Source organism: Semicossyphus pulcher, unplaced genomic scaffold (assembly GCF_022749685.1).
Source record: "Semicossyphus pulcher isolate SPU_LCO1_2020_fin unplaced genomic scaffold, fSemPul1.0.p SCAF_2, whole genome shotgun sequence".
NCBI classification, from domain to species: domain Eukaryota; kingdom Metazoa; phylum Chordata; class Actinopteri; order Labriformes; family Labridae; genus Semicossyphus; species Semicossyphus pulcher.
The window spans coordinates 27,673,565-27,690,624 of record NW_027211693.1 but is presented as its reverse complement, the minus strand read 5'-3'; the positions used below and the strand labels follow the sequence as shown (position 1 = coordinate 27,690,624).

At 41.1% G+C, this 17,060-nt stretch overlaps 1 protein-coding gene across 1 annotated transcript; it reads left to right on the top strand.

Annotated features, from left to right (window-relative positions):
• Nucleotides 1-4,676: 4,676 nt before the first annotated feature.
• On the top strand, nt 4,677-15,714 carry slc7a2 (solute carrier family 7 member 2). Its single transcript, XM_069669585.1, has 11 exons — nt 4,677-5,046; nt 5,132-5,287; nt 7,650-7,815; nt 8,039-8,175; nt 8,267-8,489; nt 9,783-9,919; nt 11,620-11,722; nt 12,720-12,931; nt 13,010-13,176; nt 13,278-13,386; nt 13,915-15,714. Exons 1-11 carry the CDS (start codon nt 4,677-4,679, stop codon nt 14,100-14,102), a joined length of 1,968 nt encoding a protein of 655 aa, XP_069525686.1. The 3' UTR covers nt 14,103-15,714.
• Nucleotides 15,715-17,060: the final 1,346 nt, after the last annotated feature.

Below are 17,060 nucleotides of genomic sequence, written 5' to 3'. Positions count from 1 at the left end.
CACTCTTTCTTACTGAGCTGCATTCATGCATGAGGAACCAAAAAAAGCTTGATTGTCCAATGATTATAAAAAGCCATACAGCTCTTACAGTATCACACTGATCTGAAAACTTGCCTCTGTCTAGATAAGCCATCATATTATGTGCAAAGACTGATTTAGACAACCCAGCCTTGTTGTCTGAATCGATGATCGTTCAGGTCTGATGTCTGTTTATTCAGCGACATGACGAGTAGGAGTAATTGCTTCGCATAAAAGGCCCAAAAATGTGCAATGTAATGATCATGACACTGCAGAGGGTTGGTTTGAAATCAACCATTTATTCATGCTGTAAACCTGTGAAATCCTGCAGCCTGCTCAGTGAGGAATTCATTTTGGAAGTCATCCTGACGGTCTTGGAGTGAAGTCAGCTCTAGGCCTCAATTAACCACAGAAGATTTTTTTGACATCAGTGATCATATTCAAACAAATCTGTTTGTGTGTTGACACAAACGATTAATGGCATTTAATTTACTGAGATTTTACCTTGAATAGTAGCATATCCAAACATTTAGCGAGTGTAGTTTCCTAAACCATGACTGGTCATGGTAGTACATTAAGATTTAAACAAATGTAGTATTAAGGACTGTAATGTACGAGGTTTGTACACTGACCTAGACAGAGCCAGGAAATCACTTTAAGCAGAGTAGGGAGAGTGAGTCTTCAGTGAGGATGAATACATCCATACATAATACTCCCTCCTCCTACCTAATAAAAAGAGTATTAAGTCAAACTAAGAACAGGTAATGTCTTCAGGCTTCAGTCCCCAGACTGTTCTTAAAATGTAATATGAAGAGGCTTTGTGCCATTACGTTAAATTCAACATCCAAACCATGGCTAACACTGGCCTCCCTAAACACATTTTTAACCTATTTCTAGACTGAACATTTTTCCTGTGAGCTTATTGAGAGGGATGAATTAGCTACCGTTTACACAGGTGCATCAAATCTGACAGTTCCTTAATTGAATTTGATTTATTTATTGACTTTTTGATATTATTTAGCCTTAAATGTCTGAGGTTATAGTTCACAAAAGGCATCTGTCAACATGTCTTTTATTAAATAGTCTTCTTGGCCCAGAGACTCTTGTTCTTAAAGGAGAAGTTCTGTGTTTTTGTAAACTTGGGCCATATTTTTAATTTGTTTTTACAAATCTTTGTGTTGAAATGACTCATACTAACAAAAACTTTTGGAATCGGTCCAATAGATGTCCCCTGCCGTAGCCGCGATACGGCTGCAATAGCTGCAACATAATCCCTCGGGCAATTGCACTTGATCAAAGTGCGTCCACTAAAAGTGCTTGTTTTTGCCGCTGACAGGCTCAGATTGTTATTCCAAGTGTCCGACAACATTAATTCTCCTCTTGAAGATAATTTGTTGAAGATCTGACAAACCCAATGTTATGAATCAAGTCTCTTTACTTACATTTTACATGCAGCATGGAGAGAAGTACAGAAGTTGTCTGCCTATCCCTCAGAATGTCCAGGCTTATATATAGTTTCAGCCCCCTAACCCCATGACCTCTAAAACATGACCCCGGCCGTCCTCTGCACGAGAGTTTTGGCCCTCATAAAACATATGCACTCATAAATTAAACTGCCCTCCCGATATAAGTTACAAATTTAAGCAAGTTACCCCCCTATAAAGAGCCCTGGAAAATTCCCACAGTTGATCTCTCTGCCTTAGCGGTAGCCTAATTGTTCACTCTAACATTTCCTGGCGACACCAGGGTTAACTGGAGCGAGCAGTCCCGGTGTCTGCAAGGCAAACACCACTCAATCTGTTGACCATATCCACCTTTTTGAAGCTAGGTCACTCAGCCATTGGTTGGCAAATGCATTCAATTGGCTTCACAGAATTAGCGCATGTCAACAGGGCGATATGGTGAGCCACTGCTTCCTTTCCATCCTTTCCATGGTTACAATGACTGAATCTGAATGTGAAAAAAACATGTCACTCATTTCAAAAGCAAGTATTTTTATGTGATTGTGTTTATTAAACGATGATTAGCAGAAGTCAGCTAGATGGTACAGGACATTTTAGAAAATTCTTCCCTCTAGGAAGGAGAGACTTAATTCCTTGTATGTGCAAACCCACTTGGCAATAGACTTGATTCTGATTCTGATTGAAGACAAGCTCTCGGAAGAAGTGTCTCCAGGCTGCCCACCACCAAGGAAAACACTGGCTTTCCCATCAGCATGCATTTAGTGGGCCATGGGCCATGATATTTGGCTGCTTGGCTGGATGGACAATCTAAGAGAGAGCTAGCTGTTGTAATGCCATGGAGTCTCTGGTCCGTTGGTTGGCCGGTGTTTCCAGCTGCCACCTTCCCACTGAGGTCTCAAGCTGGTTTGAGCTGGTCTTGGCACTTTCTTGCCTCCACTGCACACTCACCCTTAGTTGTAAGGAAGTGTTTGGCAGTGTTTTATGGAAAAATGTGGCTTTTCTTTTTTCCAGCAAACAAGCTCAAACATATTACTTAAGTTGCTGTGGAGGTGCCATTCTTTTGGTGGTGTAACACAGTGAGCTGTGCTATTGATTTTGTAATGTGCATGGGTCTAATAGCTCAGGGAACATTGAGCAATACTTCTCTTCCATTAGGAGGACTTAACCCCCCGGTACTGTAGCTTGTCCACCCTTCATTGACCAATCAGCACCCATGCTTTTAGCAGCACTCCTCTGGGCTGCACTAGGTAAACACAAGTGTCTGCCTCAATGTTTGTCAATGCTAGTTGCCTAACCATTTATCAGTAGTCAGTGCGCATGTGGGCAGCTGGGATCTATTTGGCCTGAGTGTTCATTAGAAATCACTAATTCTACCAACAAGATTCCTTATTCTTCTCTCTCGTGCTGTTTGATTCCAAGATTAGAGCTCATTGTGCAATGGTGTCTCCAGAGTTTTACCCTCCAAAGTCTAAAGCAAGGAGATGACCCCCCTCCCCAATTCCCCGTGGTCGCCTCCTCCCCTCTTGCCTCCCTTCTCAAGGGACGTCACTCCCCTGGCTGTGGCGGGACTGGGAGGCCTAGGGGTGAGGCAGGGGCAGACAGAGGGAGGCGTAAAAGTACTGCTCTGCACAGTACATGCCAGCATATGATTTAGTGTTGAGCCCAGTTCTGCAGCAGAGTATTGAGGCAGCACTTCATGGGATCGGTGGATGTAATTTGACTTTAACCTGTGCTTCTTTTGCAGCTGATCTGCTGTGGCTCCCAGCTGTCGGAATCTGGAAGAAACACAGCAACGCTTCAAACTGCATTTTTTCCCTGTCTAAACTTAGACCTGTCAAATCCACACCGTGTCAACAGGTAGGTGCATGGCTTTTATAAGAAGGAAAGAATGTCTGCTACATGTGGTTGTGCATATTTTTTAAATAATGATGCAGGAATTTAAGGGTTACACTTTTGTAATAGCTGTGAGTTGTTTGTAAAGTGGCAGCCTTTGCTCAAATTCAGTTGATAATGTGACATTCTGACTGTACAATGTAAAGTGCACTAACATATATGTAACAATTATACAGATCTGCATAAAAGTCAGTTTCAAAAATCTCTATTTTCCCTTTCAGAATCTGATTTTGTTCACTACAATCTTCACTTTTCATCCTCTGTGTGCCTGAGATGCTGTAATACAGTCTGCATTGTAATGCTAATGAGCTGTCACATCCCAAACTAATTCCTCTTGGTCTAAAGAAACACTTAAATAGAGATCAATGGATATGTGAATGGTCGTCAGTGTTAATTTACAGTCAAGATAATCAAAGTGCTGGTTCAAAGAAGAGGGCTTAACTTCAAAAGCAAGCTAAGAAACTATTCATCCCAGAGCACGCATGTTTCATCCCTCTTTTATCATTATGTATCCATGCAAATATTTTAGGCAGGGTCCTCAGCGGTCCTGCTAATGGAAAGAGACGTTTTTAGGTAAAAGACAATGAAAACAAAGGAGACTGTGCAGTTTGTCTCTTTATGTCCTTTTTTATGTAATCAGTTAAGAGTGTGTGGAATGTCTGTATTGTGTTATGGCGGTGCATTCATGGACTGCTTATGAATGCATCCCTTTGAGTACTTAGATCTGCACCGTAACCCCAAACAATAAATGTTAATGGGACACTACTGTATGAACCACACGATGGCTCTTGGCAGGATTCCTAGAATGGACTCTATAGATTGTTGGGTTAACATCAGTCTTAACCCACTTTTGTGTCATCCTCACATGTTATGCAACTGACATTTCAACTTTTTTTTCACAAGAACGATTTTCGATAAAATGTGAAACGTGTGCAGTAAAATCAAACTTTGCTCACTGACACAGTGTTTGGTTTCCCAACCCTCACACCTTCTAATGTTAAAGTTGTGCAAATATTCATTCTACGATCAATAATTAAAGGGGTAAACATTTTCCTCTTTCTTGTTCTGTGACTTTTTTCAAACAATGTTTCTTTTTTAGCAGTGTTTCTGCATCTTAGAGGCAGACAGTTACAGCTGCATGAACACATTCACTGTATTAATCAAATTACCCACCCACAGGGCTGTGTGTCAAAGTCATCGAAAAAATCTGCTAGTTTATACAGCGTTAAGTAGGTCAGACCTAAGCTTCACAGGTATGTTCAGTCTTTTCTTCTCTTTTTCCCTCTGTCAGCAGGTGTCAACATGTTGGAGCAGGTTCTGTCATTCGGCCGCTCCCTGGTGCGCAGGAAAGTGGTTGACCTGGGCAGCCTGGAGGACTCAAAGCTGTGCCGCTGCCTGGGAACCGTGGACCTCATTGCCCTTGGGGTGGGCAGCACTCTGGGTGCCGGTGTGTACGTCTTAGCTGGTGAGGTAGCCAAAGGTGACTCAGGCCCCAGCATTGTGATCTCCTTCCTAATTGCTGCCCTAGCCTCAGTCATGGCAGGTCTGTGTTATGCTGAGTTTGGCGCACGCGTCCCGAAGACCGGCTCTGCATACCTCTATAGTTACGTGACTGTAGGAGAGATCTGGGCCTTCATCACTGGCTGGAACCTCATCCTCTCCTATGTGATTGGTGAGTTAGCAACAATCTTTAAAGCACATCATATGATACTGAAGATACTGGTTGTTCACAGTGTCTGTTTCTTTTTTTCTCCCAGGTACGTCATCAGTTGCCAGAGCTTGGAGTGGCACATTTGATGAAATGATAGGAGGACACATAGAGGTATTCTGTAAGACCTACTTCAGCATGAACTCTCCTGGCCTGGCTCAGTACCCGGACTTCTTTGCCGTCTGCCTGATACTGCTGCTCTCTGGTAAGGCCCAAATACAGGCCAGGAATCTTAAACTTCAAGCTGATGCGATGAGTACAGGAGGAACAGAGAAAGAACAGAAATTAGGACTTTCATGTAGCCACAGCTGGTATGTTCCAGTTAAGATAGGGTCATCGTGTGAGAAGTGCCTAATAGAGAAGGGCAATGTGAGTCCATTGGGAGCCCACAGTCACTCCCTGGTCGCCCAGCTAGTTTCCAGCAGCACCCTTCTCCTCTTTCCCACAGTCACACAATCACATCAGGGAACTGTACAGTACAAGCACAGTCTCTTTACAACCCCAGGCCACTGTAGCAGCTGAGAGTTTAATCAACAAGTTGTTGAGGACTTGGAGAGAAGTCAATAATATTTTTCCCGTGGTCTTATTGACCACAGTCCAGGAATCCAAAACTGGACATGTTTTATTTAAATTCCACCTTTATGACCCTCAGGCTAAAACATAACTGTTATCATGTGTTTTATCCACTGGCCTGCCAACGCAATGATGAGATTAAGCCAATGTGACCCACAAACAATCCAGTAGTGTGTGGTTGTTGTTTAAGGCCACAGATGTTGGAATTAGTCAATGGTTTATAACTCAACAATTTTGGAGACATTTTTAAACGATGAAAATTAAATGAATAAATATATTTTAGATATTTATACACATCATTTAACCAGATTTCAACACTTCACATTGAAAAGGCTCAAACAAACTTTACCTGTTATTTTCCAAGTTATTCTGTGTATTCAGACATTCATGTACAGGATAAGTAAGGTATAATGTATAGTGAGCAGGTTGTTATCGCAGAATGGAACAGGGTGAGCAGAACTCCGCGATAACAACCTGCTCATTATACATTATCCCGCTTATTACTCAGCTTTACTAAAATATTGATTTGGAAATTATTTTATTAAGTTAAAAATGATAATCTTTACGTTTTCCGTAAAAGAATAGTCCATTACACTCACAGTGAGAGCTGCGTCCAGAGCGACGGTTAACTCTGTAGCCGAATAACCGAGCTGTTATCACTCAGATTAAAATGAGCTAAACTAGCTGTTTTTACCCACATTAGAATGAGCTAAGCTAGCTGTTTTTACTCACATTAAAATGAGCTAAGCTAGCTGTTTTTACTCACATTAAAATGAGCTAAGCTAGCTGTTTTTACTCACATTAAAATGAGTGAAGCTAGCTGTTTTTACTCACATTAACATGAGCTAAGCTAGCTGTTTTTACTCACATTAAAATGAGTGAAGCTAGCTGTTTTTACTCACATTAAAATGAGCTAAGCTAGCTGTTTTTACTCACATTAACATGAGCTAAGCTAGCTGTTTTTACTCACATTAAAATGAGTGAAGCTAGCTGTTTTTACTCACATTAACATGAGCTAAGCTAGCTGTTTTTACTCACATTAAAATGAGCTAAGCTAGCTGTTTTTACTCACATTAAAATGAGTGAAGCTAGCTGTTTTTACTCACATTAAAATGAGCTAAGCTAGCTGTTTTTACTCACATTAAAATGAGTGAAGCTAGCTGTTTTTACTCACATTAAAATGAGCTAAGCTAGCTGTTTTTACTCACATTAAAATGAGCTAAGCTAGCTGTTTTTACTCACATTAAAATGAGCTAAGCTAGCTGTTTTTACTCAAATTAAAATGAGTGAAGCTAGCCTTTTTTACTCACATTAAAATGAGCTAAGCTAGCTGTTTTTACTCACATTAAATGGAAACATTTCCACTGATGGTGAAATTAGACACGGTGAGCGTGTTTTCTCTTCCGTGTCGGAGTCTGTTGACATTTTGTTTTCCATGCACCGTCTTTAAACACAGCAGTTTTGTAGATCTTTCTGTCGTAGCCTTCAGTTTTTGCATCGTTTAACCTTTATTGCTTTCTCTCTGCTGTTTTGTCTCCTTTTTCCCTTCTGTAAACCAGCCAAAGTCAAATTTGCAGGACTTCATTCAGCTGATTGATATGATTACAGTTTCTTACTGGATTGTGTATTTAGAGCTGATTCCCTAGCAACGGTCTGTTATCAAGAAATAACGGACCTCGGAATGCCCTAATTAACCAGTCAGAATCAAGTATTTAACACAGCCGTGTAATAAATTGTAATAACTTTGGTGATTCTCCTTCTGGACTTTTCATCCAGCACATTCATCATGTGAAATTACTGATTTGTGCTGTACTTTGGTTGATGAGCAATCATATATTGCAAATGTTGGCATGCTAACATGCTAAACTAAGATGGTGACAGTGAAGTTATACCTGCTTACTGCTGACCACTGGGCATTAACATTTAAAACATTTATCGAAGCAGTGGTAACATTTTAACCTAACGGTACTGAGCATCTTTTCTGCTCAACCCAGGACTGCTGTCGTTTGGAGTGAAGGAGTCCGCCTGGGTCAATAAAGTCTTCACTTCAATCAACGTGCTGGTACTCTTGTTTGTCATCATCTCCGGCTTTGTCAAAGGAGACACGCACAACTGGCAGATTACTGAAGAATCCCTTATAAATGTCACCATAGTCACAAGGTAATTTATCCATGTGTTCACCATCACTGATGTTTTTCTGGATAACTCAATAATGCAAAGCTGCTCCCTACACTTGCTATCAGTATCGTCATTTGTCTGTTTTGTTTGTTTTAATGCAGTGCTCCCGGTCAAACATACATTGCAGCGGTGGCCAAACTTTACCTCATGTCACCTTCTTTTCTAGGTAAAGTGCTGTTTTCAGCCAGCAGTGTTTATGTTTCAGGAACCTGTCAGTGACGGCGAATGTGAGCAGTGATTATGGAGCAGGAGGATTTATGCCCTATGGCTTCAGTGGAACCTTAGCTGGGGCTGCCACCTGCTTTTACGCCTTTGTTGGGTTTGACTGCATTGCAACTACAGGTAAGCCACTCAAAGGGTGTGATTTAGCTTGGTGTCATATCATCATAGCTAAATGTGAAGGTGTTTGTGTGTATGTTCGTGTGCACAACAGGTGAGGAGGTGAAGAACCCTCAGAGAGCGATTCCAATAGGCATCGTGGTGTCTCTGACCGTGTGTTTCCTGGCCTACTTTGGAGTGTCCGCTGCGCTGACATTAATGATGCCTTACTACCTGCTGGATGAGAAGAGCCCTCTGCCCATGGCCTTTGAATATGTGGGCTGGGGCCCTGCAAAATATGTGGTCGCTGCAGGTTCACTATGTGCCCTCTCTACCAGGTAACCATTCTCTTTTAGAATAAGTTAAGATTAAAACATTTATAGTAGACAAAAGCTTTGAGATGTTAGATTAACTGTATTTGAGTATTTCTAATTGCTCATTGGTGTGCTTACTATAAAGGGTGATAATGGTGAATGAGATCTGGCCAAAAGTTCTGACCACACATCTCTGTCTACGTCTTGCTATTGGATTGATTCCTATTGCTTTATGGGATGTAGTGGGCGCGGTGGTTAATTCTCTCTGTTTTCAGATACCTGCATGCTTTAAAATATACTATCTATAATTAAAGTATTCTTTAAAAGGTGGCCAAGCTTTTCTCAAGTCAAGATGTGACTTTATTCTGTCTTTCTCTCCTGAAGGTTCTCCGTCACTTTTCTATCAACAAGCTTTGTGCGATGTCAGTCAACAACTTATCCCATCATCAGCAGTAATATGCATATTATCTCATTTGACTGGAACCAATTACATGTTGATTACTATGGGGTCCGCCCTTTGGCAGATTTGGCAAATTCCTACCAGTTGTGAAAACCCGTTCACACACTTTGCTGCTTTTATATGTTTGGATTAAATGTCTATACTTGTGGAAAATGTGATTCCTCATGGGCCCATAAACAACTCCAAGCTAAGCCAAACCAAACTAAAACAACTATAATGTACTTTCACACGTACAGTTTTGAGTAATTTGACCTTAAAAGCAGCCTACTGCCTATTGTATTTCATTAATTTCATTAGGTTAAAGATTAATAAAAGTAACGGATGAGCACCATCAGGAAAGAAAGACACTAAATCTTTAAAGATGCTATTGTAATTGTAATTGTGTGTGTGTTTGTGTTTGTGGCTTTTGACTAACGTGTTGGTCTTGCATGTCTCTGCTGTCTCATGCAGTCTGCTGGGTTCCATTTTCCCCATGCCTCGTATAATCTATGCTATGGCAGAGGATGGGGTGCTTTTCAAAGCCTTAGCCCGAATCAATCCTAAGACGAAGACCCCACTTATTGCCACTATGACCTCCGGTGTAGTAGCAGGTGAGAGCCGGGGGAGAGTCCAGTGAGATCACTGCTGCTAATCTTTCTCCACCAATCAACTGTGAAAGAAACACTCAAAGATGCACATAATCATTGGGCTCCTTCTTGTTTAAACTGACCCACACTTCTACGCTGTTCACGTTTACATTTTCCAGATTTACGAGGTTTTCCCTCCATTCACACAAGTTGTTCTTTCACAGTTGTGCAGGTGTCATGTTTTCTGTTCCAGAATGCCCTCAACTTAACCATGAACCCTCTTCTTCCTAGCCTGTTGGGCTCCATGTTCCCTCTGCCGCGTATTCTCTTTGCCATGGCACGAGACGGTATTCTGTTCAAATTTATGTCCAAAGTGAGTAAGCGTCAGTCGCCTGTGGCTGCCACCATGGCGGCAGGTACCACTGCGGGTAAGCTCCCGAGACCAGGACTCGCCTATTGTAGGGTTGCATCGTGGACTTGTTTGGGGTTTTTAATCTATGCACATGGTGTGGTGGTGGTGGTGGTGGTGACTGCATGTTAACATGGTGATGGTGTTTCCTAAAGCATGTGAGACAATATTGCACACATCATTAAAGCTGATAAGTTTAAGAACATGTTATCTTTTTTTCACCAACATATCACCCCGTCAGCCCATCTGGCTTTGAGTCACTTTTTCTTAAATAAGAAAAGACTTGCTTTTTATACATGCATTTCAAAAATACTCAGGAGAATTGGAGAAATTGTCCGGCACATAATCCACAGTCAAACCACTGTGATTTTTTTTTACCGAGCGTTTTTTTAAAATAAAGTAATATCATGTAACTTAAGAGGTGGTTAGCTTAGCTTAGAGCAAAGACTGAAAACAAGGAAAAACAGTTAGCCAGACTTTTTCAAAATATAAAACATCAGCCCACCAGCATCTTTAAACGTCGCTAACTTAAACTTTACATTTAGTTTAATTTGTACAAAGCTGTAATGTATCACCAACTTGTGGTTTTCCGAGGCGTATGTGCTACTGCATCATATGTAAAGAGGCTGATTTCTACTGTGGAGAGTACCACTCAATCAGAGAGATGTAGGTTAGTGGTTGTATTTATACTGAAATGATCACATCCCGTGATACATTTGCCTTTATATGACTGCCAGGTGGAAGGCAGGAAAGTTTCTTAAAAAGTCTAAAAAATATTTTGTTTATACCCAAATACTGAAGATTCAACAAAAGTCATGAGCATGTTCTTGCTGCAGTGACATCACTGTTTACAGTTGCAGCACAACAATTCTGACCACGACTGCTGGTTTGCATTAAAACAGGATTTGAGCTATCAACCTGAGACGGCAACACTTCTTCAGACTGCTGTTAAGTTAGTGTTAGATTCTTACCAAAGCGATGTTTTTCTTATTTGATTGTCAACTTAAAGATAAAGTTAAGAACACATTCAAACAGTTGGCTTTCATGGGACTGGTGTGGTGCTCATTCTATATTAAAATATCTACTTCTAAAGCTGTCCTGCTCGGTTTGATCCAGGTTCAGTACGTGGTTGGATTCTGCTTACTGTGCGTAGGTGTAGGCAAAGTGAATGACCTGGTGACGCGACAGATGTAAACCCTGGGGGGGATTCATCACATCAGACCCAGAACAAAGGCCTTGTACTGAGCATCTTGTAGAACTGGGCAGGGAAGCTTTCTTTGTTATTCTTGTTTTAAAGTAATGTTGTGAGGAGCAGCGGACGTGCTGCCGCTCTGTGTTTGAACTTTGCTGCAGAGATCAGCTCCGTACTGGAGTCTGGTGCTGAGATACAAGACAGGAAACACTGCAGTGTATCTCACATCAAACGAGACTTAGTATGGAGACGATCACAGCTGTCAGCCCGGGGAGCATTTCACTCTGTCACTTTGTTTTTATTGTGAAAACGTGTCTGCATGAAAGTTAATTTGCATCTGTTGATGTTCATGTGAATATGTTGGATGGTGAATCTGAGCAGCTTCTCTTTTTATAATTGTAAGAATATGAATGTGCACTTCTGTATGTGGGTGTTAATGCATTTTTAAGTATTTAAGTATTATCCTATTTCTTCTAAATATCCCTTTAATGTGTTTGTGTTAATTGTGTTCTTTTTGCTCACTTTAGCCATCATGGCTTTCCTGTTTGACCTCAAAGCGCTGGTTGACATGATGTCCATCGGGACTCTGCTGGCCTACTCTCTGGTTGCTGTGTGTGTCCTGATTCTCAGGTGAGTACATTTATAAATAACAAAACAAATATGAGTTGAGAAAAATCTTATTTGTGCAACATTGTGAAACTGCTCAACTTACACTTTCCCAAAATCCCACAGGTGTGATTAACATACGCCTCATGTCATTGCATCACACTGGTGATGTAAGAGCTGTGAATGCTCCCATTGTGTGAATGTGAAGTGGCTGCTGGAGTGAAAGAAGATGTTTACTCAAGTTTTCTGTTCTTGCTAAACTCTGTACACGTCTGCTGTTTACACCACGGCTGCAGTACACACAGACAGTTTTGTTGCCTGGTTTAAACAGAGTTTATAACGTAATAACAAACACTTCAGATATTTCACGATGAAGGTTGTTTGTATTTCTGTAAGGCATAGAATATATAAACAGATAGTACTTTGAGCACTGAAACACGCACCATTCTGATTACTTTGCTTTGAACTTTAAAGTCGAGCTGAAACAGCATTTCGAGAGTATCTAGCTTCCGTCTCATGACGTGTTTCCGAGTGAAACAGGACGTGCAGGCGGGACATATCACTAGAGGGATTTGATTTGATCGTTGAGAAGTGGGCGTAGACAGACGTTCTCCACAGCGCAGTAGCTAGCTAACTGACCAGCGTTCTTGGTGCTCTGCGGCTAAATGTTGCAGAGTGATTGGTTGAAATTGTTTGGTGCTAACTTCATAAGCACGCGTGAAATTGAGTTTTAGAAGAAAAAAATGATCGGATTTTGATATAAGAATACGAAGAAATGGATTTTCTGTATTTTTTGTGGCCTATATTGTCAAATAGATGCACAATATTTCAGAGGATGTGATCTAAAAGGATTAAAATGACATTTTTCATTTCACCTCGACTTTAAAGCTCCTGTGAGGAACTTTAGGTTTGTGTTGATTTTGGCGCCCCCTGTGGACAAAGCCGTACCTTTTATCTCTTTGCTGATTTTGTCTGGTACATGCTTAAGTGGTGTTTTTAATAAACAAATCTCATCCTCCAGATATCAGCCTGATGGAACTATGGAGAGGCGGGCAGGCACCGGGGAGAAGGACTATCTCTCCTCTGAGGAGGGCGAGTCTGACCTGACGGAGTCCGAGTCTCACCTTAACATGCTGAAGGGTGGCAGCTCCACCCTTCAGACTATCCTGCACCCCCCTGTCTCACCCTCTGAGCATTCCTCCAGTGTGGTCAACATGTTTATCTGTGTTCTCGGTAAATTGGCCGTGTTAAAATCATTGTTTGTCATGTGACTTTAGATGGGGGGATTAAATGTGTGTTTTCCAATCACAGTGCTGCTGGTGTGTGTGATGAGCTATCTCACCACGTACCACATCGGCTCCATTATTGCTATCGAGGTGTGGATCCTGGCATCGCTGTCTCTGTGTCTCATCATCTTCAGCGGCTGCGTGTTCATGATCTGCAGGCAGCCTCAGACTAGCAAGAAAGTCTCCTTCATGGTGCGTAGCACTTCAGTGTTTTGTCTGTGTCACACCAGGTACTGTGTAATTGAATGAGACCAAGTACATTGATGGTAAATTAGTGATTTTTGTCCTCTCAGGTACCCCTTCTGCCTTATCTGCCCATTCTGAGCATATTCGTCAATATTTACCTGATGGTGCAGCTGAGTGGAGATACATGGATACGTTTCTCTGTGTGGATGGCTGTGGGTGAGTTTCTTGTAACCACCACTCAACATTTACAAACAGCCATGTTAAACAGTGACTTTTTAAAGGAATAGTTTGACATTTTGTGGAGCACGCTTGTTCACTTTTTTTGCCTGCCATAAAAGCAGAATACACTTTTATGTAAAATGTGAAATGTGAAGCTAGACCAGAGACGCTTAGCTTAGCTTAGCATAAAGACTGGGAAAAGGGGGAAAGATTAAACAAACACCTAATAATGTTTTAATAAGTAAGCCTCATAGATGCACGTTGGTAGATGCTGGAAAAAGATGGCAAAAGCCAAACCAGCTATTATCCCATGCTTCCAGTCTTTATGCTAAGCTAACAGTCTCTTTGATGTATTTTCATATTAAGCAGACAGATATGAGATTGGTATCAATCCTCTGGTCTCATCCTCAGCAAGAAAGCACATTTTTTCTTTAACATCAAACTTTACCCTCAAAGATGTTCTGCCTTTGGCCATGTTTTGTTGTTGTTGTTGTTTACGTGGAATCTCATATCTCGTTTTCTCAGGCTTCCTGATCTACTTTGGCTACGGCATGTGGCACAGTTTGGAGCGTCAGAGACAACTCCAGGGTCCGTTAAAGAGCGGCAGTAAAAAGGAAAACAAAACGGCCAGCGGCGAGAAGCAGGCTGGTGTGGATGCAGTTGAAAAGGACCAGGAGCATTTCATCTGCCCGGAAAAGACCAGCCAGTGTTGAAGTTTACGAGCTCGTTCACTGACTCTGTGAGGAGGCCGATGCATACAAGCACACAGCAGCTCTGCCTTGATGCGCATGTTTATACAGCGTTCCCTACGTGCGCCTCACTCACAAGCACAATCAGTCTGCAAAGGCAGCGTTAGTATTCAGTATCGGCAGCCACATGACTGGGAGCCGCTCTGTCACTTTGATGGAACCACATCCTGTATTGCGCTTTATGGACAGCATGGAGGCAGAATTGAAAGGACAGGTAACACACTGGAGAGAGAAGATCATTTCCTTTAACACTGAAGCAGTTAAAGCAAGACTGCATCAAGTTTTCTGTCTCGCTATAGACTGGATTTGTTAGTGCATGACACACGTTCTGTCTTTCTGTTATTTTCTACATTTTAAGCAGACTTGTACAGGTGATTTTTTAAATGCAAGAAAAGCTCTTTAGAAATCTGTGTTATCCATAAAATGAAAGGATATTTTAGATTTGGATCCACCAGTATTAAAAGTTATGTTACTTTGTGGTACTCACTAACCTTTGACAGAAGTGTATAAGACGCTGAGAGACCAACATTAGGTTAAAGATTTGTTGTCAATCATGACGTTGAGTTTTGTTTTAGAACTATATTGTGCATAATTGTTTTATATGTGTACTGTGAAATTGTGATATTTGTATAAAAGGATCATGAAGATGCTGCCACATTTAGACCAATGTACAATATATCAAATAGTTTTGTAGGCACTTCATAACGTAATAACTCAGCTCAGCTACGTTAGAGCCCTGAGAGTAGGCCAAGTGCTGTTTGTATGTTTCAGCTTCTGTAGTTATTATGTACCAGGTCATATCCGTCTTTACTGAGGGACCAGAGACTGTTGTGAAGGTCGTATTCAGCACAGGTTTATTTTTCTATTCTTTCCTTTGTGTGTCTAATCTCTGAACTGTTACACCTGAAATTTGAAGGTTATTTGATACAGAACTCAACTCAAACTGTATTTGCATTCCCTTTTTATTTCAATCTATCAGCTGTATTTACCCGTTTGTCTGATGTTTTGTGCTGTTTTGTTGCAGTTGTAAACTTGCTGTTAATATAACCCTCATGAGATAATCTCTCTTAGCCAGAGCATTTGATACCTAACTAGGAACACAAAAATAATTTGCAAAAATTATATATTATGTAAAAAAAAAAAAAAAAGTCTTACTTGCCACATAGTTTAGGTTTTTGGAGGGAGTTTTAGGGCTGAACTACATGAAGAGACAGTGGTTGCACTCTTCCCTCCGGGCTTTTAGGGGCCACCTCTTCTTGTCTTTTACTATGAATTGTTAGGCTCAGTGAGCTGTAGTTAGCAGTAGAAACCTGTTTCCTGTCTGTCAGCCCCAGGTCAGAGGCTGAGGCTGTAGGACTTTGGTGATTGATAGTTGAGGTTGACTGACGGGTGCAGTGCAGGGGTTTAAATGAAAGTGGAACAAATTCAGAGGGTGGCCTCAGCAGGAGTCAGGTGGCTATTCTACTAAACTGAACCTCTACATTTATGCTGTAGAGTCTCCCTGGTTACAGGATACAGTACAAAGAAGTAAGCTTGACGTCATGTTCTTTAACTTCTTTTCACTAACTACCCACACAGAAACAATAAATGTATTTTCAGTAAGACAGTCTTTGTTTGCTTTTTAATATTATTGTTATTCTCTTTATTTGGCACAATATCTGAAAACACCAAATAACTAATTTTGATAGAATCTGTTTAAGAGTTAGGAACTGGTTTATTTTCCGTGTATATGACGCCATCATGTGGCCAAACTAAATGACCTGTTTTACCCTGAACTGCACAAACATCCAATTTGTTTCTCTGCAAACTGTTTGTTCCTGTCGAACATGTTCATACAGTGTTTGAAGAACTGCAAAAGGACCAGTACCACAATGTGAAAATACTGAAAGTCCTGCATTCAAAATTCTTTCTATGTCAAATTTATACTTTTAGGTGGTTAAGTTCAGTGATTCCCAATATAAGGTTTGGGACCCTTCCAAGGGTCACAAGATAGATATGAGGGGGTGCAAAGAAACAAAAACAGTACTGGCGCTGTGCTTTGTGATATATATTCTCTTGGTGTCTCTTTGGGCCTCAATTAACTATTTAAATTGAACCATTAGGAAAGTTCAGACATCTGAAAGATATGAAACCTTAAAGGGGCCGTATCTTTTGAATGGATATTCTCATATTTTCATGGGTTTCTCTTTTTTGGGTGTTTATTGTTCACAGTGAAAAAGTGAAAACTGCATGATTCCGTGTTTTTCCAGAATGACGTGTTTAAAAAGGTCGCCTCTGAAATGGGCCGTTCAGAACAGCTGCAGGTTTCTACATAGAACCTTGCTTTTGCTGAAATCGACCAATCATCATTCACCGTCATTCACCTCAGGCTGCCTTCTTGCACAAGGATCTCACTCTCTAAAAAAAGGACGATCTTTGTAGGGATCATTTCTGTAATGTTGTCGGACACTTGGAGTAACAATGTGAGCCTGTCAGTGGTCAAAAACAAGCAATTTTAGTGGACGTACTTTGATTGGGCGCAGTTGCCCCAGGGGATAATGTTACAGCCATTGCGGCCATATCGCGGGTACGGCGGAGGCTACTGGACTGATTCCAAAAGCTCCTATGAATCATTTCAACACCCAAATTTGTAAAAAAAAAAACTCATTACAGTCATGAAGCTGATGAGATGAGTTGATTTGCAGTGTTATTCACACAACTTTATAAATGTGAGCTAAAGTAAAAAGAGAATCACATCAGAGATATATATATTATGACTCCTACTGTATGAGAGGGTGAATTACAGATGCCTAAATCCTGCTGCTTACCTGCACGCTACGCGTTGGAAATTTGACATGTGATGCAAAGCTGGCCACACCCCATTTAGTGATGTCACAGGAACTTTTAACCATGAGCAAACTATGAATCCCCCACACACAGCCC

What these genes read in the sequence shown, in the direction of transcription:
- slc7a2 (XM_069669585.1), top strand. Translation starts at nt 4,677, where the DNA reads ATGTTGGAGCAGGTTCTGTCATTCGGCCGCTCCCTGGTGCGCAGGAAA. An exon ending in CCTGATACTGCTGCTCTCTG is followed by an intron (nt 5,288 to 7,649) that starts GTAAGGCCCAAA and finishes TGCTCAACCCAG; the next exon opens with GACTGCTGTCGTTTGGAGTG. An exon ending in AATGTCACCATAGTCACAAG is followed by an intron (nt 7,816 to 8,038) that starts GTAATTTATCCA and finishes TTTATGTTTCAG; the next exon opens with GAACCTGTCAGTGACGGCGA.